Source organism: Sporothrix brasiliensis (assembly GCF_000820605.1).
Source record: "Sporothrix brasiliensis 5110 chromosome Unknown Cont21, whole genome shotgun sequence".
In the NCBI taxonomy this organism is placed as follows: domain Eukaryota; kingdom Fungi; phylum Ascomycota; class Sordariomycetes; order Ophiostomatales; family Ophiostomataceae; genus Sporothrix; species Sporothrix brasiliensis.
In genome coordinates this window covers 1,176,676-1,198,051 of record NW_024467140.1, presented here as the reverse complement: position 1 = coordinate 1,198,051, position 21,376 = coordinate 1,176,676, and the positions used below count along the sequence as shown (strand labels likewise).

The 21,376-nt window shown below is 52.9% G+C and overlaps 6 protein-coding genes across 6 annotated transcripts; 1 reads left to right on the top strand and 5 right to left on the bottom strand.

Annotated features, from left to right (window-relative positions):
• Positions 1 to 1,578: 1,578 nt before the first annotated feature.
• Positions 1,579 to 2,873, bottom strand: SPBR_05022 (uncharacterized protein; the record flags this gene model as incomplete). The annotated part of the gene is made up of 4 exons (XM_040763299.1): positions 1,579 to 1,827; positions 1,915 to 2,234; positions 2,321 to 2,363; positions 2,478 to 2,873. The coding sequence occupies 4 exons, from the start codon at positions 2,871 to 2,873 to the stop codon at positions 1,579 to 1,581; spliced, it is 1,008 nt and encodes a 335-aa protein (XP_040615376.1).
• A 5,392-nt stretch (positions 2,874 to 8,265) lies between these two features.
• On the top strand, positions 8,266 to 8,801 carry SPBR_05362 (uncharacterized protein; the record flags this gene model as incomplete). Its single annotated transcript, XM_040763639.1, has 2 exons — positions 8,266 to 8,293; positions 8,452 to 8,801. The coding sequence occupies 2 exons, from the start codon at positions 8,266 to 8,268 to the stop codon at positions 8,799 to 8,801; spliced, it is 378 nt and encodes a 125-aa protein (XP_040615375.1).
• A 431-nt stretch (positions 8,802 to 9,232) lies between these two features.
• On the bottom strand, positions 9,233 to 10,141 carry SPBR_05208 (uncharacterized protein; the record flags this gene model as incomplete). The annotated part of the gene is made up of 1 exon (XM_040763485.1): positions 9,233 to 10,141. The coding sequence occupies one exon, from the start codon at positions 10,139 to 10,141 to the stop codon at positions 9,233 to 9,235; it is 909 nt and encodes a 302-aa protein (XP_040615374.1).
• A 747-nt stretch (positions 10,142 to 10,888) lies between these two features.
• SPBR_04749 (uncharacterized protein) lies at positions 10,889 to 13,054 on the bottom strand (the record flags this gene model as incomplete). Its single annotated transcript, XM_040763026.1, has 2 exons — positions 10,889 to 12,529; positions 12,752 to 13,054. 2 exons carry the CDS (start codon positions 13,052 to 13,054, stop codon positions 10,889 to 10,891), a joined length of 1,944 nt encoding a protein of 647 aa, XP_040615373.1.
• A 2,524-nt stretch (positions 13,055 to 15,578) lies between these two features.
• Positions 15,579 to 17,210, bottom strand: SPBR_04917 (uncharacterized protein; the record flags this gene model as incomplete). The annotated part of the gene is made up of 1 exon (XM_040763194.1): positions 15,579 to 17,210. The coding sequence occupies one exon, from the start codon at positions 17,208 to 17,210 to the stop codon at positions 15,579 to 15,581; it is 1,632 nt and encodes a 543-aa protein (XP_040615372.1).
• A 1,160-nt stretch (positions 17,211 to 18,370) lies between these two features.
• On the bottom strand, positions 18,371 to 20,324 carry SPBR_04804 (uncharacterized protein; the record flags this gene model as incomplete). The annotated part of the gene is made up of 4 exons (XM_040763081.1): positions 18,371 to 19,086; positions 19,153 to 19,920; positions 19,997 to 20,108; positions 20,166 to 20,324. The coding sequence occupies 4 exons, from the start codon at positions 20,322 to 20,324 to the stop codon at positions 18,371 to 18,373; spliced, it is 1,755 nt and encodes a 584-aa protein (XP_040615371.1).
• Positions 20,325 to 21,376: the final 1,052 nt, after the last annotated feature.

Below are 21,376 nucleotides of genomic sequence, written 5' to 3'. Positions count from 1 at the left end.
CTCTTCGGCTGGACCTCCTTTTCTTCTTAATTTTTCACTCGATTTCCATGTCACCATTGTTTGTATCGATCGCCATCGTTTCTCGGGATTTGCTAGTAAAGTTCACCGGGCCTGTCATTGTGACCGATTGGGACCTCTGCATGCTCTATTACGACATCCGGAGTACTTACAACATACGCAGACAACTTTCAGCTGTTCTTAGCCCCCTCTCCCAGCAGCGCACATGCAATTAACTCCCCTCCCCTGTCTGTCACACTGTTTCTCCCACCCCTGCCTTGAATAGTTACTGTACAATCCCTCGCTCTCCCTCTTCATCCAACCCCCTCACGCCAGAAACAATGGCTCGAAGGTGACGGCCCATGTCGGTTTCCTTCATTGCATGACTTGACGTCTAGATTCTCACTGTTCCAAATACAGGATGGAAGGAAAACAGAGGAAGCCGCCGGCTTCGCCGTGCAGGTAGTTCTAGTTGCATATGCCGCTTTACAAAAATAAACAAATGGGCATTCTTCTGTACCTGCGTGCTATTTAAATACTTTCTTTTGGCGTGCGTCCTTGGTCCAACGACATGGCTTATCGTGGCGCCCTACGGAGTAATATGACAAAACATAAGAATGTCAAAAAAAAAAAAAAAAAAAAAAAAAAAAGAAGTGGCGATTGATCCAAGAACTCGTAAATGCATTTGCTGCCATAAGAGGTCGCCTGGGGTGCAGACATGCAGGGGTGGTTGAACGCTGGAAAAGTAAAAGATTGTGGCTGTGAGACGACGGTGTCTTATTACAGGTCTTATCGCTGCAGTGTTTGTTGATCACCAGTTTTTGGAATTGCTTTTGGTAATAAGCTGATTCGGGAGACTCAAGAGCGAGTTGATTGTCCATTTGATGGGCGGAAATGTGTCGGAGGGATACAGTTATTCTTACACTTACTGTGCGAGATGCTTGTCCCTTAAAGCTCTGTTGTTGGCATATTGTGTCGTGTAAGTTGAAATTTCGGCGTGTTTTCCATTTATTTGCAGTCAAGGCTGAGTAAATTGTCGAACGCTGCTGAGGGCGTGGTTCTATCAGAGATCTTCATTTTGCGGGGCTAGTGACCAGAAAGAACATAAAAAACGTGGGCAGCGGCCAGGGGAAGTGTGCCTGTCCTGGTAAAGCTAGCTTGGAGTGAAAAATAAAGTTTATTAAATCCAAAAGACGTATGTTGTACTCCGTACATGTCCAACCTGTAAAATCGTATGCTGGTTGGAACAAATTCAAAGAAACAGAAAATTAAGAAACAGAAAATACACAAAAAGCCAAGAAAACAAAAAGTAGAAAACAAAAAATAAAGAATTCACCGGACCCGGAGTATAACCTCGTGCTGCTACAAAACAGGCACACCACACAGAGCTGTAAATCGTTCTTGGGCAAATAAAAGTAAGTCGGCAGTGATGGACAAAGCAGGGTATCCGACAGGAGATTAGCAACAAAGCAATAATTAAAGAAAGATATAAGGCGGTACCGAACATTAATTTGTTTCAAGAAGAGAGGGGACAAAAACGCGCGACGATCCAATCGAGCCCAAAAGTGGTGAGACTTGGTATTAACAACCCTGGTAAAAGATCTCCTTGGCTTCGTATGGAGTGGTCATGAGGTCCTCGACCGAGGGCAGCCAGAAGAGCAGGCTCTTCCAGGCGGGAGATGCCGAGGCCTGGCTGTCTTGGACGTCAATGTCCTCGTAGAACGCCACGGCATCGGACGTCAGCGAATGCTCAAAGTGGACATAGTCCATACCCTGGCGGGCATTGCTGAAGGTGTAGATGACACTGTTGAGGCTGCTCTGAAGCTCGACCTGAAGAGAGCGGTCCTAAATTGGAGGTGTTAGAGGCGGTGGAAGAAAGTGGACAATGGAAAACCACCGAAATCATGCTGTTCGTACCTTGGTGTTATTCTGCTCATCACGGCGCTGCTTGTCCATGAGCACCCAAATCGTTCCCTCCACAAGGATGCGCAGGGCGACATAAGCCACATGTGTGTTGACAACGTTGGCCGACGTGAGGCGCTTGATGAGCTGGGCGTCGGCACTGCCAAAGAGATCGCGAAGCCGTTCGGCCAGATATTGTGTCAGCATGATGTCACACTGCGCGGTGATCATGCGCGGCAGTGGTGACTGGTTCGGCATGGACGTGGCATCTTTCGGGAGGCGCTCGATGCCAAGCCGTTCTGAACCGGTGATGTATGCGGAGAGTGTTTTTTGGACTGTATGGAAGAAGAGCGAGAAACTCGCAGTCAGTAAGAGTCCAAAGTGATGGGATGCCTGCCTCCGGCTACGTTGATGGCCTTACATCTCCCAAAGTCGTACTCGAGCAGCAGCTGAAGTTCGGGTGCCTGTGGGGAAGGAAAGATTATATATTAGTAAGACGGATCAATACTCTCAATGGGGAATCCTACATGGCCCTTTTAAGGAACCTTCCCAAAAGGGACTTGGGACTCAGGACTCACTATGCCAGTATCGATCAGGCGAAGAGCCTCTTGGTGGGCCCGGCCCTGTGTCGCCGCCCACGCGCAGGCTTGGCTTCGGATCTGGAAGCGGAGCTGGTTGAGGTACGCCGCTGGATCAACGACGGCATACGAAGGCAGATTGATCCATTTGTGGTTTCCGTTGGCATCCGTGTACCGACGGCCCGTCACGTCGCCGTACCGCGGGACGAACTCGCGCACCAGGAGGGCGGTCTGCAGAGCCGCGCCGCTGGTAAAGACAACTTCCACGGCTGCGGATCCGCTCTTCCAGTCGCCGTCGTCGATGACTGGAAGACTGGCCTCGTCCTTGAACCGCGTCGTCAGGTCGAGACCACCGACACGGTGGAAGACAACACCTTTATAATTGATGAGCCTCATGGTCAATAACGGCAAAAAAAAAAAAAAATCACGAGGTGACGTGAGTGTGGTAATGTGAGAGGGTTGTAGATGCGACAAGGGAAGAAAACGAGTGTGATCAAGAGCAGCGTGGAGCAAGATGAAAGGTATCTGGCTTATAAGCCCAGAGTAGGAATACAGCAACGATTGTCAGAAGAGCAGGGAAGAAGGTGAAGAAAGGATAGAAGAGGAATCGTGAAACAGAAGAAAATATCGAGAAGGGGGAACCTGCTATTTGTACTTGATAGGACTCCCTCGCAAAGAAATACAAAAAAAAAAAAAAAACAATACACACAGATCGAGACCAGGCACAGCAAAATATGTAGGCGACTTCATATGTAAGTAGGCGCAGGGCAAGGTCTCAGGAATAGGTTGCTCGCTCTCAAAGAGGACTGGGGTGAGGTACGAAAGGGAAACGGGGAGGGGTGAGGCGACTGGCAGACCAATAAAAGGAGGCGTCCTATACAAAACAGAGTCTGACGAGGGTGGCCTGCTTCCGATGAGCCAAAGAGCCATCCTTGAGTCAATGGCACTCCGTCCTTGGACTTGAAAAAGTAAGCCAGCTGATAGGGCTGCAGCTATCTGCACTTTGCAGTCGTTGCCTGTTGTCATACGTTCGCAAGGTAAAGTGCTTTTTTACCTGGCCTGGTTTTAGGGTATCCTGCACATCGTATGGTGTGCATGCGAGTGCTGAAACCAAGAAATGGCCGTTTGCTAGCCGCACCCCCACGGTGAGCTGTGGCAAGGTGAGACAGGGCGAGGAACAGAGCGTGGTGGACGAGAACGAGCTTCTGACAAGCTTGTCGCTCAAACTTGGACGTCCTTTTGCCGCGTTTGTCGATTCACCTGGGAACAATTGACTTTTGAAAATTGACGGTTGTCGACACTACCCGTCTCAATGGCCAATGGCGGCATTTGTTTTATGTGGCATGTACGGAGATTTGATGCCGCACCGTTGCCTTTTCCCCCCCATTACGACAGCAACAAGCGCGCCAGAGGGCGTGTATCGAAGCTTCCAAGCAAGGGCAGATCGGAGATTGAGCTGCGCTCGTGATAAAAAAAGAATAAAAAATTGAAATGACGAATAAATTTGTCGCGGATACAATAGCAAGGAATGCGGCAAGAAGAACAAGCGGTGGGACGAAGACAGGAGCTGATGTGACGATCGCTGGGTGGTGAAAGTCGTGGTCGAGGTGGAGATCGAACGGCGGTCGGGTTGGTACAAAGATGAGGCTGGGTCAATAAGCGGTATTCCTGCTCCAGCTGGACGTAATACGACGCACAACAAATCATGCAGAAAACAAGAACACATGACACCGCCTGAGTGACACCGTACAGTTCTCGCTATGCATGGGACAGAGTGTGCGTCAAATAGGCGCGCGAGATAAAATGGAACGCTGAACAAGTATTTTTGGGAGCAAGTACAGTATAAGTGACAGTGAGCTACAATATGCTGGCAATATTAAACAGAAAAAATAGAACAATAAAAACACAAAAATAAAAGAAATAGATATCACCGCATGAAGGATCACGCGAGGCGCATCCCATATCCGACCCATCAGAGCGAGCAGGAGGACACAGAGCGAAAACTCAAGAATATCAGAAGAAATACGGCCAAGGTCGGTTTAGCGCACATGCAGCATTGCCTAGATATTGAAACGCTGTTCCCAAATACGACAATGACGTCCGCATGTCTGGTCCGTTGAGGTTGTGCATACTCCGTTTTTGTCCGTCTGCTGGTATCCTTTAGCCTTGTCTGGGCAGTGGCCGTTCCTCCTGGTGTGGTTGTCTGTTGGTGGAGTGTTGTACTCGTCAGCAAAGTAGTAAATGCTTGAGTAAGAGGCTACTCTGTAGACTCGAAGATATTGCTAAACGGGGCCGCAGGCGAGGGTCCAGGCCAGGTAGACAAACCTTTCTGGGCTTTTGTGGCGTACGAAGGGTGTGACGGCCAAAGAGTGTAGTAGTACGAGGCCAAAGGAGGTTGGAGAACAAGTTCGAAGTAATATCTGTAATGTAGACGGATAAAGGAGCGCAGCAGGCCGCATTGGATGACTGCATCTTTGTAAAATCACAGCTACACCCCACTGGCCTGACCATCACCCTCCCTTGCTCTGTTCTGTTGACTGCACTTTTGTGCGTTGCCCGATGCACATATTTTCTGCATGTGGATTTGGCCCCCAGGTGACAACAGACGAATCGCTGCCTCGCCTTTCTTCTGTCTCTGTTGTATTGTGCACCGCCCGACATCTTCTGTTGGTCACCTGGACTGTTCGGTTCACGTCGCACAATAGGATTGCCTGCCGTCATACCTGTTGTCCAAAGTCGGTGAACATTGTTCCTGGCTAGCAGAGGCGGACGCTGCGTATCGAGCCCGCGACGCTTGGTAATTCAAGGCCCTTGATAAAATAAAAGAACCGTTGCGGAGTAGCTTCCTGACCAACTACCCGAAGCTGCGTTGACGCCTGTGGTCAGACATTTGCATTCCGAGCTTTGGAGTGGGTCCGGAACGGACCTACGAATGAGCTTGGCATGCAGTCCTTAAAGGACGGGGGCTTTCTCTGCTCGCTTCTGCAGGTCGTTTAGGTTTTCATTCGTTGGCATCTGTCGCGGTGCTGTTCCTTTCCAATCTAATTTTCGGTCTGCGTCTGCCTGCAACTTTTCGTTTTTACTCGGAAGTCTTCCCCGACGATGTCGTAGTGTATTTGGGAGAGACCGGGGACCGCAGTGCCGTTGGCCCATGCGCTTTTATGCTTTCTTTTTTTTTCTTTGTTTTTTCCTGCTCTGGGCCGCTGGAAAGGTGTCGGCTGATTGTTTCGCGATGGTCGCCTTAAGTCTCCAAATGAACTGCCCGAATATAAGGGGGGTGGCTTTTAACGGTGGTTCGTTGACGGTCAGAATGGGCGTCGGCAGAACCAAGAAAAGGCGAAATCGTGCAGAAAAGCAGGATTGCGCATATGCACGACTTCTCTGATGTTCTTGAGGCCTAGGCTCTGATTCGGGATTGTACGTGGCTGACGTCGTACATCGGGTCATCTCTCATGGGTCTACTGAGGTCCTCCTAGTTTGTCCTCGTCAACTTTCATTTTCCTTCCCATCTCTACTACTTGTAGCTTCACGGATAACTTTCCGAATATGTCCCAAAGGTGACGAAGAGAAACGTAATCACGACTTCAAGGACAGAAAAAAGAAACTAGTTGTAACTGGCGACTTACACGAGTATATGCATGGGTTTCTTGCCTCCAACGACCAAGAGACCCTCTTGCGTTACCTGCACACTCGCGTGTCCTAGCTGCTGCATTAGCCATCAGCACTAGGGAGCGACCTGAGAGCCGTTTTGGGCGCATGCTTAATGATGCTTGAAGACCAGCTGTTAAATGTGTTACAATTTTGCTGGATTTCATTCTCCGAACATTCCGTGCCTGTCTGAGTTATGTGGTTGCAAAATGCATGGTATGTGCAGAGCAAGTGCAGGACAGGTGCCGACAAGCTAGACCAAATGGAGCACTAATTGGGTCAGATTGAGAACCTCGATCGATAAGTTTTGATTTTCTAGTGAGGTTGACAGCAAACTTACGTTCTGCTTTCTTCTTCCATTCTGGATATTTTCATGGCCTCCACCTTTCCTGTTTGGCAATGCCCCATTCAACAAATGAGAACAAAAAGACGGTGTATTGACAAAACGGATGTATGTCCGAAACGCCCGCAGCGGAATCTTTGCCGATTTGTCTTCGTCATTCGTTGTGTGCAGCCGACCTGTCTTGTGCTCCATTTGCGGCCGTAAACAAAGAAGAGTTCATTTCGTCATAATCCGATTGGATGTGTTCCAGCTTCTAGTTTTTCTTTTTGCGGGCAGAAGAACATGGGCCGATCCGACGACGTCGGATGGCTGACGGATCGGTTCTGCCGAAGCATGGCTTTAGCCAGTACGGCAGCGGCACGTCGTCTCTTTATCTTATTTCCTTTCTTTTTCTTTTTCTTTTCTGTATTGGCCGCGTGCTGTGTAGATAGTCTTACTGACGTACTTCCTGCTTGTGAAACCAACCGTAAAAGACGGTAAGATCGGAATGGTGGACGAGGGTTGGGAGGGCAAGCGTCTTCGGGTTGTTTTGATACGAAATCTAGCCTGCTAGTATAAATGGGATCATCAACGACATACTGTCGGTGGACAGTGAAATGGCGTTGGATCTCTGTGGCTGTTGACGGAAACCAGTATCATACCTGTTTTTTGGATGCTATCTCAGCCCGCCTTTTCCTTGCTTAAAAGTCATATTCCGACGCTCTGGCGGCTGGTACATGGTGCGACCACGACCCGATCGAATCGTTCGCCTTGAAAAGTGGCGGTCTGACCTTTAGCATCGACAATGCACATCAGTGGACCCGAGGGTGTTGGATATGCGCTGCGCTCATGGGACTAAGCGAGACATACAGTGCCCGAGAGTAAGAGCCATAGCTCGAAGTTGTGCATGAACACAGTCGCTGTGCTAGCAAAAGGATCGTCAGCATGGGCTGGAAAGAGACAACAAAACTTCAGATCGACTATGCGATCTATGGGGCGATAGGCGAAAGATGAGTACAGACCAAGAGTGATATGCACGTAGCACGTAATTTGGCGGAGAAACGCCTGACAGTCAAGAAACAGCGTAGAGTGGTCGTGGTAGCAGCTAAAGCAGTGTGGGTTTGGGGAGCAAAGTATTGACGACAGTGAGGTTCAAGTTGACAGTGAACATTTGGGTCAGTGCCAGGTAATGGATGGATTTGATGATGTTTCTTCTTATGTATAACTAGCTGCAGCAGCGTTTCGTGGGCAGTTACCAATTCGACGCACATGGCGTGGGAAGGAAAGAGACCCCTTTGTTTTCATCGCTCCTTCTTTGTATCGAAATACGGAAAGCGGAAGGAACAGAGTCGTTGAGACGGAACTGGATTCCAATAACCTGCTCAGCAGGCCGGTCTCGTAAGGACAGGCTCGTTTCGCCTCGAAAGGGTAAGAGCGACCGTTGTTTATGCATCTACACCAATGTTTATATGCGGCGGCATAATATGATAGGAAGGCGCGCAACAAAGCACCAAGGGGAAGGCACGACCAGAGTAAACAAAAAGCGACCAGCCAGCACATCTCCTGCCTATTCTGCCCCTCCAACAACATGACCTAAGAGAAAGACCGGTGCGATTGGAAACCAAAACAAACATCTCTTGCTCTACTTTCACCACGGGCATCACAAATTACAATTATCGTTGGCCACAACAGTCGTCTATATCTCTGCACCTCGTCGTCATCTATTTGGCTAACACTCTAACATTTGGACAATCAGATCATCCACGGAGTGGAAATTTCACCTTCGAAACAATCTCGCAGCACCTGAATACTTCCACAATGTCGAACCCACAACCGCACAACTGCAGTAAGTAGAAAAGGAAGACCTGCTGAGAAAGAAGAAACTTCGCAATCTCCACCCCATGTCTAGCTGCATGCTGCTTGAGACACATTTTCTTCGCCGAGCGTGTCTCAAACTATCTCAAATGCAAAGAGCTGACAATTTCTTCTTTTCATACTCGGAAGACATTACTCCTATGAAACTGATGGAGAAGATCTACCAAATTATCCAGATCCTCCAGACCCTCAGCACTCTGATATCGGAAGTCCAGGCTCTCTGTGTTCAAGGACTCCTTCGTTACATATTCGGCATTCTGTTCTACTTTACGCCGCAGCTGAACCCGTTCCACTTATTGGATGCGTACAGGGCCGCCACCAAGGACAAGACCTTTGTCTTTACTTCGGCGAAGCCACAAGATGGGCAGACACCCGGTAACGGCGGCCAGTCACCCCCACAGGAAGGCTCCAACAATGGCAGCGATTCGCCCAAAAAAGACGCAACAGAACCTCCAGCTCCTTGCGGATGCACAGCATGAGCAGAACTAGCTGATCGTGTCACCTCATCAGCGGGCCGGGACGCCGACCGTGGGGGGCAGCGTGGGCGACTTGGTGTGGACGAGGCTTCTGATCGAGATTTCTGCCATGGTCTGATTTTCTGCCAGCATAAAGACTCTCCTTCATCACATTGCTTCCTGCACGAATGAACTGTGTGTCTTTGTATTTCTTTAGCGTTTGCGAGGTGTGTGCCAGTTTATGGTTAGAATTCTGGCACAAGGAAGGTTCTGTGTACAGTGATTTGTTTTGAGACCGCTGCCGACGGATATGATTCGACTTTTGTCTGAGTGTTTCCCTACTACCCATTCCTAGAATAGTTACATAGTATATTGTACTAGAATCCAACTACCTGGTGTCCCCACATCTCTTTCTGTCGCAGAAATAATCTGCTCACTCATCCTAACCGATACTCTTACAGCTTGATTGTTTGCGAATACACACCCGAGCCGCCACCCACGTAAATGACATCCTTGTCCTTGTCGGTACGACCAAAAGCACACGATGTCGAGCCCGTCACGGAGGCCACCTGGTTGGGCTTGCCGACAGCCGGATCGACCTCGACGACTGAGTTCTTGCCATTGGTGGCCACGTAAATCTTACCGTTGGGTCCAAAGCAGAGGTCGTCGCCCATGAGGTTCGACCACAGCGTCACCACGGCCCCCGTAGCCTTGGCCGTGACCGGGTCAACGGGCACCTTGTGGAACGAGTTCTTGAAGATGTTGGTGTACCACACCACGCCGTCCTTGTACTTGATGCCGTCGATGCCAAAGGGGATCCCCCCGGACGGCGCCATCGTCGGGTCCGTCAGCACCACCGAGTAGGCGCCCGTCGACACCGAGAAGCGGTAGACGTTCCCCTTGCCGGCGTCGGCGACAAGCACCGTGTCGTTGTCGAAGACGGCCAGGCCGTTGAGGTTGCTGGCCTCCTTGATCGCCTTGATGAGGGACGCCCGGGGCGTGCCGGACGTAAAGTCGACTTTGTAAACGGCCTTGCCGCTGCCCCCGATGACGGCAAAGACATCCGGCGCGACCTCGCCAATGCCGCTGAGCCCGGACGCGCCCGTGACGACGACGGCCGTTGCCGACGTTTTGGCCACGGGGTCTACGCTGTAGAGAGTGGCGCTGTTCATGTTGGTCGCGAGGATCTGGCCGTTGCTGCGGACGGCAATGTTCTCGACGGACGCAATCTTGGCGACCTGCATGGCGGCGGACTGGCGGCGGTCGACGGCGGCCGCCCACGAGGCGGTCGGGGCCGATGCTAGCACGAGAAGGCCGGCCAGCAAAGCCCCCGTGGCACGACGAAACGTTATGTTCTGAAGCATTGCAATGATATCAGACAGGGGCAATCGGCAGCGATGTTCGAATGGATGCGACAAAAGACAAATTCGAACAGCACAAAAGAACTATGCGTAAACGTTCCACGAAAAACCGCGACGGTCTAGAACAGGGACCTTGGAGATCCATTTTATCCTTGTTTTGCACTGTTCTTATCATCGCCAGGAAAGGTCCATTTGCAATGTTGCGAGGCTCGTATGGAGCTACACCGGGACAAGTACAAAAATAAAGTTTGAATATCTCCGGCAGAGACGAGGGGATCGGATGGCGGCTGGAGGCTAAATATGGCAGTTGGGCAATACAGTCAGAACATAACCCGAGAAGGTTGTTGAAGTAGACAAACTGCTAATGGGCTGTCTCGCTGTTGGCTAATATGCCGGAGGAGCCAAGAAGGAACAGAGACATAAAAATTGCACAAATAATTGCAAGCCGTCTCGGCAGAGGCAAACATTGGAGGAAAATATGATAGATATCTAAAAATGAGTGTGACGACCATTGGAGAGCCCTTTGTCCGTGGTCGACCAAAAGCAGCAGTGTTTATCCCCCATCCTTTATGTACTCCATTTATCCATGTCAGTCGCTGCGTCAGTTGACTGAGAACCCTGTCCAGCAAAAATCCATCATGAAAATATTATTCTTGTGATGGCCACGACCATATGACTAGTCTAGGAGAAACATGGCCGTAGAATCACTATATATAATGTAACGAGAGTATGTGTGAGAGAAGCAGATTATCACACGGTAATGTGGAGAGCATTGGCTGGCCCCATTATGTCGTCCACGATTGTCGTGACGATGCTGTTCCAGTCGCCCATTGTGTCCGCTGGTATGTATGCTCGGGGTTTTGGCGGTGGCTTGGGTGGCTGGTCCGAAGCGTACCCAGCAGCCATGCTTGTGTAAATGGGCGGCGTTGCCGTCATTGTCGTTGTCGCCCGGTGTGAGATGACGCCAAGCTCGTTCATGATCAAAGGAGGGAGGGGCCGGTCTGCCCAGTTTTGCGGGCGGGGAGTGGTTGTGGTAGAAGATGAGGAGATTGGCGTCCTTTGCGTGGCAGTGGCTGTTGTGGTATTTCTCGCGGTTGCTTTCGCGGCAGTGCTGGACTTTGCATTCGGGCAGGGGGCGGGCGCGGCAGTTGTGGCCGGCGTCGATACGACGCGGCGCGGCTTCGAGAGCTTCGCTGCGTGCAGCGGTGGTTTCCTATCGATTTGGCGAGCCGGAACGTCCTTGGTGGCTGGTACAACCTTTTCGGCGATCGACTCGGGCGAGGACGACGGGCTCTTGGAGCGGAACATAAACAGTGGCTTTCGTGGCGAAAGCTTGGAACCACGCTTCACGTCCTTCTTGGAAGGGTCCGGGGGCGACAAAGAAGTCGGCTGTGGCGGAGTTGCGTCCGATGGAAGTGCCGGTAGCGGAGCGTCTTTGGTCTGAGTCGGATTTGTGGGCGCCGGCGGCGACGGAGTTGCATCAGGTTCGGAAGTGGGGAGGAGTTTCGTAGTTGGCATCGCAGGCGCCGGAGCAGGTTCTGTTTGTTGGCCAACGTCGGCCTCAGCGGGTAGTGCTGCTTGTACTTTGGTTGACTCCATTTGAGGCTTTGTCTCCTTTGCAGGCGTCGGATCCGATTTGTGCATCCGTGCATGCTTCTTCTGCTTCTTCTCGGCGGCTTCATCGATGGGCACGGAAATGTAAATGGCGAGGGCGTCGGCTTGCAGTGCCAGTGCCGAGGCGCTTTCGTGGCTTGGGTCGAACAGCTCGAGGGCTTCCTGTAGCGCGATCGGCTCTTCGGCCTCGTCCCGACCTCGCAGACAGCACCCCGGCGACCATGTCGCCTTGGGCCGCATGTGAGGCGGCAAGGCAGCTGCGCGTGCCGCCCACAGCTGCTTCCAAGGCTTGTGCACAGCCGGCTGGTGCAGCAGCCCGTAGATGACGTTGGCATAGTGCCAGTGACCGAGCGTGCGGCCGCGTTCAAAGTGGCCGGCGACATGGCTTTGGTAGCGCTCGAGCGAGCCGAGGAACGCGGCACAGAAACCGCAGGCCCATGCTCGCTGGGTACGGTTGCGGCCGGAAGCGTTTCGACTGTCGTCCGCGCAGGAGAGACTGCGTTCTTTGCCTCGGCAGGCGACGTCGTGCAGAATCCATGCTGTGCGATCGCCCAGCTTCTCACCGCATGCTGTACACCAGTAGGAATGTGCTGTCTTTGTTGTTATCGTCGGCTCTGTGTCCCGGAAGTCGGCTGCGCTTGTTTTTATCCGCAGCACTGGCTTTTCTTTTGACTTTTGCTTCGCACTTGTATGCGGACCCGTTGCTGTGGCTGTTGCCGTGGCTATGCTTCCGACGGTGGTCCAGTCCGGTTGTGGCTTCTGTTTTGCTGAGGACAGCTGGAGAGGCAGTGGGACATCGGAGGTCGAGGACAACGACCTTGACCGACCGTGATTCGAGGGCTGCTGTAGTTGAGAAGTGGAAAAAGACTTGTGGAGTGGTTGTGAGGTCGTCAGGGACAGAGACTGAGACCGAAGGCGCTGCGAGTGTGTGGGTGAAGAGGCAGTCCAGCGGTTGGGATCTGTGGAAGAAATTGCTGATGTTGTTTGCAAGTCGGCTACCGATGGAACGGCGAGGTCGTCCTCGACCTCTTCGTGAAGCGGCGGGCAGTCAAACAGTGACGACGAAGTGAACGCTGATATTGACCCAGCGGCGGTCGACGAAGAAGATCGGGAAGAGTGCGCGGTACTGGTCACCAGTGAGCTCCGCTGCGAGCGGCCGTGGGGATGTTCGTACTGCTCTAGCAGGGCACGGAGCAAAGCTTCACGGTCACGGGCGGAGAGAGTCTGGACATGTTGACGGGCGGCAGCCAGATTTGCAGGTGGCAGGCTGCCGTAAGCCGCGGCAGGCGCGTCCAGTGCCATAGTATGTGTGTATTGTGTGTGTGTGCGTGTGCGAGGTTGTTTCCTAGTTAACAGAGTGGTGTGAATTGTTGCATAGGCGAATAGACAGTGTCGGTGGCAGTGTTCTGTATCGTGACAACATCACCGAATTCGGAAGGCACGATGCGGAAAGGATATGTGTATGAGGAAGGTACAGGTCAGGATGGAAATGTATGTACGTCGTAATGGGAAAGAACGGAATATGAGAGAAAAGGGAAAGTAAGCGAATCAACAGAAAGAAGAATAGATATTCGTAGAGGGTAGGAAAAGAGAGGCAAGACGTGACATGCGTAAAAATACAGGACAACAAAACGGACATCGAGCGTCCTCTGACATGCACTTGAAGGAACGCATGTGTAAGTGGTTGTGTACCTTGTAGCAGACGCCGCCTGCTGGCCACGACTGGGGCAGTCTGGTGACGCTAACGAAATAGGAAAGTAGAGGACCTTAACTTGAAAAGGGGCGGCGCCAGTGACAGGTGCGTGTTTGAGCTTCTGCTGACAGTCTTTTGGCGACGCCTCCAATTTGTTTCTTTGTGTTTCCTGTCAGGGCAGGCCCTTGTCCTTTGTACCTCCTCTTGCTCCTGTTATTTCTTTGCACCCTGTCTCCTGGGCCTTTTTACAAGGTTTAGGCAAAGATGTCGAGGACGAGCATCGCGTCTGACAGTCCTTTCATATTTGAATCTTTCTTTTTGCCTCTTTCATTCCCCATTGTATTCTGTACGACAATTCCCCATTGTATTCTGTACGACAAAGGTAGAGGAGGGAGAAAGGTGGGCTTGGTGACTTGGCCATTGTCTGTATCATGTGTGCTATAAGGTCGCTATGTGCGTCCAGAAGTCACAGCTTTCTCCGATGTGCCATCACTTCCTTGAATTTACGTGTTTACCTGTGCCTCTTCTTGCTCCCCGTCCATCTTTTCCCCAGAACTCCTGTTCCCATGCGACGCACACATAACGAGCATACGCAAGTCGACAACTCAACACGAAACCCGCTGAGACGCAGTGACGCAGTGACGCTGTTCAACGTGCTCGGCTCCACTTATTAACCACCCTCCAGCCCCCGAGCCCCCCTGCCCCCTTCTTTGTTGATGCCCCCTGTTGAGGATGTGCGTCGATCGTTGGCCAGTTACAGTACTTTCAGGGTCTTTCGTGGCCCTGGCGAGCCTGGCCAGGTCAAAGGCGAATGGGCAACCACAGGCAAATCCGGTGTACCAGGACCCAGACCACCACACCCAGACCCAGATCTCTTCCCCAACAGCAGACGATCAATGTTGATCGAGCGGGAACCAACGGAACGCCACAGAAGGAACAGAGGCACGATTCTTGTTTGGACCGCCATTTGACGTTCTGTTTTCCTTGATTTCAGGCTGATCACGTTTTGAAACATCTTGTTTTCTATGACACTGTGGACGACCACATCAGCACACATACAGAAGGGAAAAAGAGGCCGCGGCCCGTTTGAACAGTCGATCGTCTCGATCGTCTCAAGTCAACCGGCAGACCAAGCAAGGAAAAGAACAAAACAAGCCGAACTGTTTGCCACAGGCTCATCTCGTCCCCGTAAGACCTCAGGACCTGTTTCCTGGTGCGAGTCCATTGTCTCAGGCTTTTCGTCTACGGCTGCTGGGCTGCATGTCTCAGATCTTTTGGCTTGAGTGCCCGCTACAAGGACAAGACGACAAAGTGGGTTGGTGGGATCCTGTACGGAGGTGAACGGCGCAGCTAGAGTGCTTTACTTTCGGGTGTTTTTTGAATATGAAGTAGAACTATCACCATTCTCACCAAACAAGTACTGGTTATTTCTTCCTGGAGAAAAGAAAGCCAGCGAGCTCTCAAGTTCAAAGACTACCAAGTCCTCGAATTAAAGTTCTTCGAGAAGTTATACAATAAATATCACAGATAGACAAACGGTTGACAAAAAAGAACAAAAGCACAAACCGCACACCACAAAAGCCCATCGAAAAAGATATTTCCTGCATGCAGCCAACAGAAACACCCTCCTCCGTTGCGCAAAGCCATTCTGTCTCCTCTTCTGTCTCCTTTTGTTTTCTTCTCTCCTCTTTTCTTTGCATGCACGCGCAAACATGAAACAGCGGGCGGGCGAAGGGGCACTCGTTTCGAAACACGCCATGGACCAGTCAGCGGCCAGAGCCGCCCACCCATTTGTCCCCTGTCGGCAGTGTCTTGGCATTTTGGCTCGTACCATGCCCTGAGCCATGCTCTCTCGCTCTCTGCTCCGCAAGAGGCCGATCCTTTGCCACTCGTCAACCACACTTCGCGTCATACTGTCAATCAGTCACCAGCCAGCTTGGGAACTTGGGAACTTGGGAACTTGGCGAGCTTGGGAACCTGACAAACGAACGTGCGATATGGCCACCACTGACAAGGTTGACAAGCTGACTAGGTGGTCGAGGTGGTCCATGGCACCGTGCAGGAAAGGCTCGACCACTGCTGTCATCCGGTATCCGATCCCTTTTGTCGGTTCTTTCGTCCCGTATTGCCCCATCACCAAAAGCCCTTAGGCTGGTCCTTCGTAGTGGCCTTGCTGATGGGCGGCGTTGGTGGTGCGGTGGTGGTTTGGGGTTCGATTTCGTCGAGCTGGCGTGCCCGCGACGTCGCTGTGTGGGACGCGTCGCACACTGCCGTCACTGTCTTATCGTCGGGAATGGCGCACGTTGGTTGCTTGATGACGATGCTGATGGCCCGAAGCCCCGGAATTGTTGCCATGGCGCGGGCCAGTGCACTGGGAAGCTGCCATCCGCGCTTGGCGTTTCCGTTTCCGTTTCCATGCCCGTTTTCATCTTCGTCGCCGTCCCCGTCGCCGTCGCACCTTTGCAAGTCCTCTCCATTTGTGTCAGGCCACGTCTCGTTGGTGAGAGCCTCACCGCGCTCCCACGCAGCGTCGTTTTTCACCGGGATGGGAACGGCGCCGACCGACTCGAACCGCGTGTCGCCGTACCACCGCCGCAACATCCAAAGCTGGAATGTTTCGGTAGAGCGCATCTCCTTCGGCAGCCAGTAGTACATGTTTACGGCTCCGCTCTCAAAGACGTGCCAGAAGAGGCGGATGGGGTTGCGGGGCCGCATCTCGCCCGTGGGCTGACGCGGGAAGGACGACTCGGGATGGCCGAGCACATAGGCGAGGCCGAGATCCACGAAGCGGTGGAAGCGCAGTCGTCGGGCAGCGATGCTTTTGCACTTGGTAAGATCGTCGACCGCCTCGCTCTCGTCCTTGAGGAAAACGTTCCGGGGTGCTAGGTCGCCGTGTGTGATGCCGTGGAAGTAGAGCCGGGCATATGCTTCAAGTGTGGACGCCACGACGTCCAGACGCGCCTCGTTCGTCATCCCATTCACATCGCCATACACCAGCTGTGCGGTCATGGGTCGGCCTTCGACGCGCTCCATCAGGATGAGGCGGACTCTTCGGACGGGTGTGGGGACTTGCAGGAGCGGGTGGTCTTCGCCCTTGACCTCGGCCAGATAGTCTTTCTGCTCGTCTGTCAGTGGCAGCTCGAGCGAGTAGGAGCCAAAGAACGCAGGCAACAGTTTGCCGTCGACGCCGTTACGGACAAGGTGCTGGTAGGCCGCCGTCTCCCGACAATACTCCATGTCCGCGAGGTCCACAATGTCATAGTCGCCATTGTGGTAGTAGTACATGGGGTCGAAGATTTTGGCAACGATCGTGGCCGGCGATGAGGAGGGCGGCCTAGGGCAGGTGGCTGCAGTCGTCGACGACGAAGAGGAGGAGGAGCTGGAAGGCGATTGAGAGGGGATGGTGCCACTGAGAATGCGGCAAGCGACGACGTGCGCTCCACAAGTCAGAAGCGGGCGGAGGGCGTCTGTGACCTCAATTTCCAGGCGAGGCGCGTCTTCGGCCGGTTCGGGGCCCGGTGGTTGGTTGTCTAAGCAATATATGCTTTGGGGGACCTGCTCCTCTCGCATCTGTGCGAGGATCTCCTCGCCCCTGCGGTGCTTTGTTTTGTAGCCGGTGCCAAACGGCGGAAGTGGCTCATGCTGCTGGATGGTCCAGCGAGACTCCGTACAGAATGGCGAGGCTGGGCGGCCGCGGTCCAGAAACGGAATCTTGAACTTTAGCTTCTTGGGCTCTTTGGGCCTAGGCCGCCGCCGTCTAGGCATGGTGACAATGTGTCTTGATCTGTTGTGAGGCGGAGATGGGAGTGATGGTGAAGAAGCAAATGTGAGAAGAAGAGTGAATGAAGAGATCAGGCACGAAGTGACACAGCAGTGACAAGGGAACTAAGCGGCGAGGCAGCAAGGCGACGAGGCAAGACGACAAAATAAAAGAGAGAACGGGAGATGCGAAGCGAAGTGCGAAGGAGACGCCGTCCGTGCACGGGATATCGTTGCGAGGTGAGGGCAGCCGTCCACAGAGCCACAAACAAAAGGTAGAGCACAAACGAAGACGAGCCGGATGTGGTTGAGGGAAGAATGAGAGAAAGGTCAAGGATAGCGAGGGAGCGTTTTTATATGCAAGACAGCAAGAAAATATTTTTTTTGCAAGTGACGGGTGACCAAGGTGACGGTGGTCATTGCTCGTCCAGTTGGGGAAAGAAGGAGCAAACGACGTGGCGGTCGCTCCTTCTTCTTTGGCATCGTGTACAAACGCACATTGAGTCATCTGACAAACGAAAGCGCAGGAAGGAAGGCAAACAGTCAAATCGAACACAAACCGTGGAAGAGAACAAAATCAAGCAGTGACCCAGAACAAGCACAATCGAGTCAAACCGGAACTCGACGCGAACATCCTTCGGGGGAGGATCCCTGATGCCAATGCGGCCATTTTGAGAACGGATATGGCTCGTTTTGCCCCGATGCCGTACACCTTCCAGACCGTCTCAGTCGTCAGCGACAGTTTGGTGAGGACTCGGCTGCTCCGCCAGTAATGGGCGACGGTGGGTTCGCACGAGCCTTTGGAACCGGTGAGCCTTCAAATCCCAAGACGTGCATATGTCTGGGTTCCTTGTTGGGACGTTGGGGACGGGAGCTACCATTTGTTTTTGCCTTCTTTTGGACACCACTTGACATCTGACCTCTAGACCGAATGTTTCACCTTGGCAAAGCGTGTGACTGCAAGTTCTTCTCGGAGGTAGCACAAGTTGTTTTTATTTGTCAATATGTGGTCTGGCATCTGCAGACGCGGACAGACGTGGGGACAGCCGGATGGTGTCTTTCGTCCGTGGTATCATCTAGTAACCTACAGAAATGAACCAAAACATATGACAGGTAACATAACACAGGACAATAACACAGGACAGAAAGACACTGCCTCGATTGGACTAGTGATACTTGTTCTTCTCGTGGTGCACATCGTTCTCGAGGAAGATCTCGGTCTTGCCGTTCATCTTGTCGCCAATGTCGAGACACAGGAACACGCAAATCAGACCAAGGCCTGCAAAAGACAGCGAGGACAGCGCAGTGATTTTGAGGCCGTGGGCATAGGACCACTTGAAGGCGCTGCTGGCGGCGGCGAGGATGTCGGCGTTGGTGCCGGGGACGGCCTCGAGGGCGGACGCGCCGAGCGAGAAGGCGGCCAAGAGCTGCTCGCCGTACTGGGGGTCGAGGCCGGCGGCAATGGCGGCCTGGGGCACCGTGGCGGCGGCGCGGGCCTTTTGGGTGTTGGTGAGGACAGACATGTAGATGGCCGTGGCCAGCGAGCCGCCGGCATAGCGGCCGACGCCGGCAAGGCCGCCGGAGATGCCGAGCTCTTCTTGCGGGACGCCAAGCTGGGTGAAGGCGATGCTCTCGTACTGGGCCCAGCCGAAGAAGGTCTGCATGAGGAAGCAGAAGGCAACCATGAACCCCTTGTTGTACGGGGTGCAGAGGGCCATGAGGCCGCCAAAGAGGGTCATGCCGCTCCAGGCGACGATGAGGGTGAGCTTCCAGTGCTTGATCCAGTCGCCGAAGCAGATGAGCAGCATGGCGCCAAAGACGAGGCCGAGACTGGAGGGGAGCGTGAGCAGGAGCTGCGTCGAGCGGGGGGTTGTTGCATCGACTGCGCTGGTTAGTTGTGTTTTACTCTAGTAATTACGTAGTGCGGGGAGCGATGTCGATGCCTCACCATAAAAGACCGAGACCATGGTCGGCCAGATGACGTTGATGCTGTAGTAGAACATGGTGACAATAAAGGCCACGACAAAAGGCGCCGTGAACTCGCGGCCGTTCTTGTAGCGGAAAATGTGCGGCGGGCAGAGCGGGTACTTGACGCTGGACACGGTCTCCCAGATGCCAAACAGAACCAGCACACCGAAGCCGGACACCAGGGGGCCCACGACGGCGGGCGAATTGGACGCCTTGCTCGTCGTGTTGATGATGCCGACGAGCGTCAAGCAGATGCCCGGCACCACCAGGACGCAGCCCACGTAGTCGAGGCCGCGCAGGGCGTCCTTCCAGGGAATGCCGCGCGGGTGCTTGGGCGGGAAGTACAAGAAGCCGATGCCGAGCAGCGACAGGAACTGGGCCACGAAGCCGGCCCAGTACACGTACTTCCAGGTGCTCTGGGCGCCGTCGATGACGTACTTGCCGACGATGGGGCCGATGACGACAATGACAAAGACGAAGCCGTCGGACAGGCAGATGCCAATGTGACGGTACTTGTTGGGCATCAGCTCGGGGATGGAGCACATGGCCATCTGGCAGAACCCGCCACCAAAGCCCGTGATGGCGAGGCCGGCGATGAACTGCTGAGACTCGTGGGCGGTGGCAGTGACAATAAACCCGACGCAGCAGACGGCGTTGCCAAACAGCAAGAAGATGCGGCGGCCAAAGAGGTCCGAGTTGGTGCCGGCGAGCAGGAAGCCGATGGCGTTGGCAGTCGTGTAGGCGGGAACTAGACAAAAGAGGTCAATTTTTGCAATTTGTACGATTGTTGTTTGTACCTGACCAGCTTGATCGGGACCGCTTACCATACCAGCCCACGAGGGCTTGGTCGCCGCCGAACCAGGCGACGATCTGGCTCTGCATGGCACCCGTCGTCGGTACGGGCCAGAAGGAGAGACCAAAGGTCGACGAGAGGATCTAACAGCGTTAGCATTGTATTGTGTGTAGAGCAGGTACGCAGGGAGCAGGACGCACAAAAATCACCAGCCATGTCTTCCACGTCATCTGGACCTCGCTGCCGTCGAGCGTGGTCAGCGTGTTGCCCTCACGGGGCGTCAGTGTATTCTCGACATTCTCAACGTCGTGCTTCTCGCTAGTATTGGCGACGCGGTCAGAGCCGCCAGACACCGACATGATGGGAGTGAAGAAGAAGTGGTGATGAATGAAGGAAAGAAACGAAAAGAGAGAGAGAGGAAGGTGAAGAGCACAAGACGCGTGGTTGCAGAAGAAACAGAAAGAAAAGAAACGGATCACAGTCACAGCGTCTAGATCTTGCTCTTTATTTTATTATCCCTCGGGGAGTCGATGGCGTCGTGGATCCGATCGTCAGATGATTGCCAGGGATCCAAAGGAGAGGACACTATGGAAGAGGTTACCAGAGATGGCCTCCGTACAACAATGCCACGCAAGATGGAAATAAAGGCGGAAAGTAAATGTTTTCCGAAGGTCCCATTGAACCCAAATGAGTGTGCTGGGCAGTAAGACGACAACAGCACCTCATCACAAACCAGGAAGAGGCCTAGACAAGCCACGGACAGCTTGACCGTGACATGCAATTCCCATACAGTCGGCGTTTTCTGTTTTCAAAACGAATTCGACATGGTCCGGCGGCAGTTACTCAAAACATTGAAGGATTCTGTTACTTTGTTTTTGACGTTCATGCCCTCCAGGGCTGCGCTCGATCCACGGCTTTGCAGTTCCCTTGGTAAGATAGACAAGAGAGACATGCAAGTCAAGTCATCGCCGTCCATTGTGATGTGCATACATAATCCCTGGATGTAATGGTGGACTTGGAGACGTATTGTATGAACATGTCACCTCTTGCTCCCATGCACAGCAAACATAGCATTGAACAACGGCGAGAGGAAGGTAAAAAAAAAAAAAAACACAAAACAAAACAAAACAAAGGGAGGTGGAAGCATGGCGTAAATAATGACGTCCCAATCGCCAAGAGGGCAAGGATGTGCACGCCCATACTCCATACGAAATAAATGTTAAGCCACGACTCCCCCATGTTGGATTTACTCCGTAGATACTGCGAGCTCCCTCACCAGACGTTTCGGTATTGCTTTTCCTGGTGGTTCCTGCGAGTGACGGTCGATCGCGGATTCTCCACTTTTGGTGCTTCTCCGCTCGCGTCGTTTTATTTCTGTGTTCCTGTATGATTACCCCAGGTTTTGCGGAGA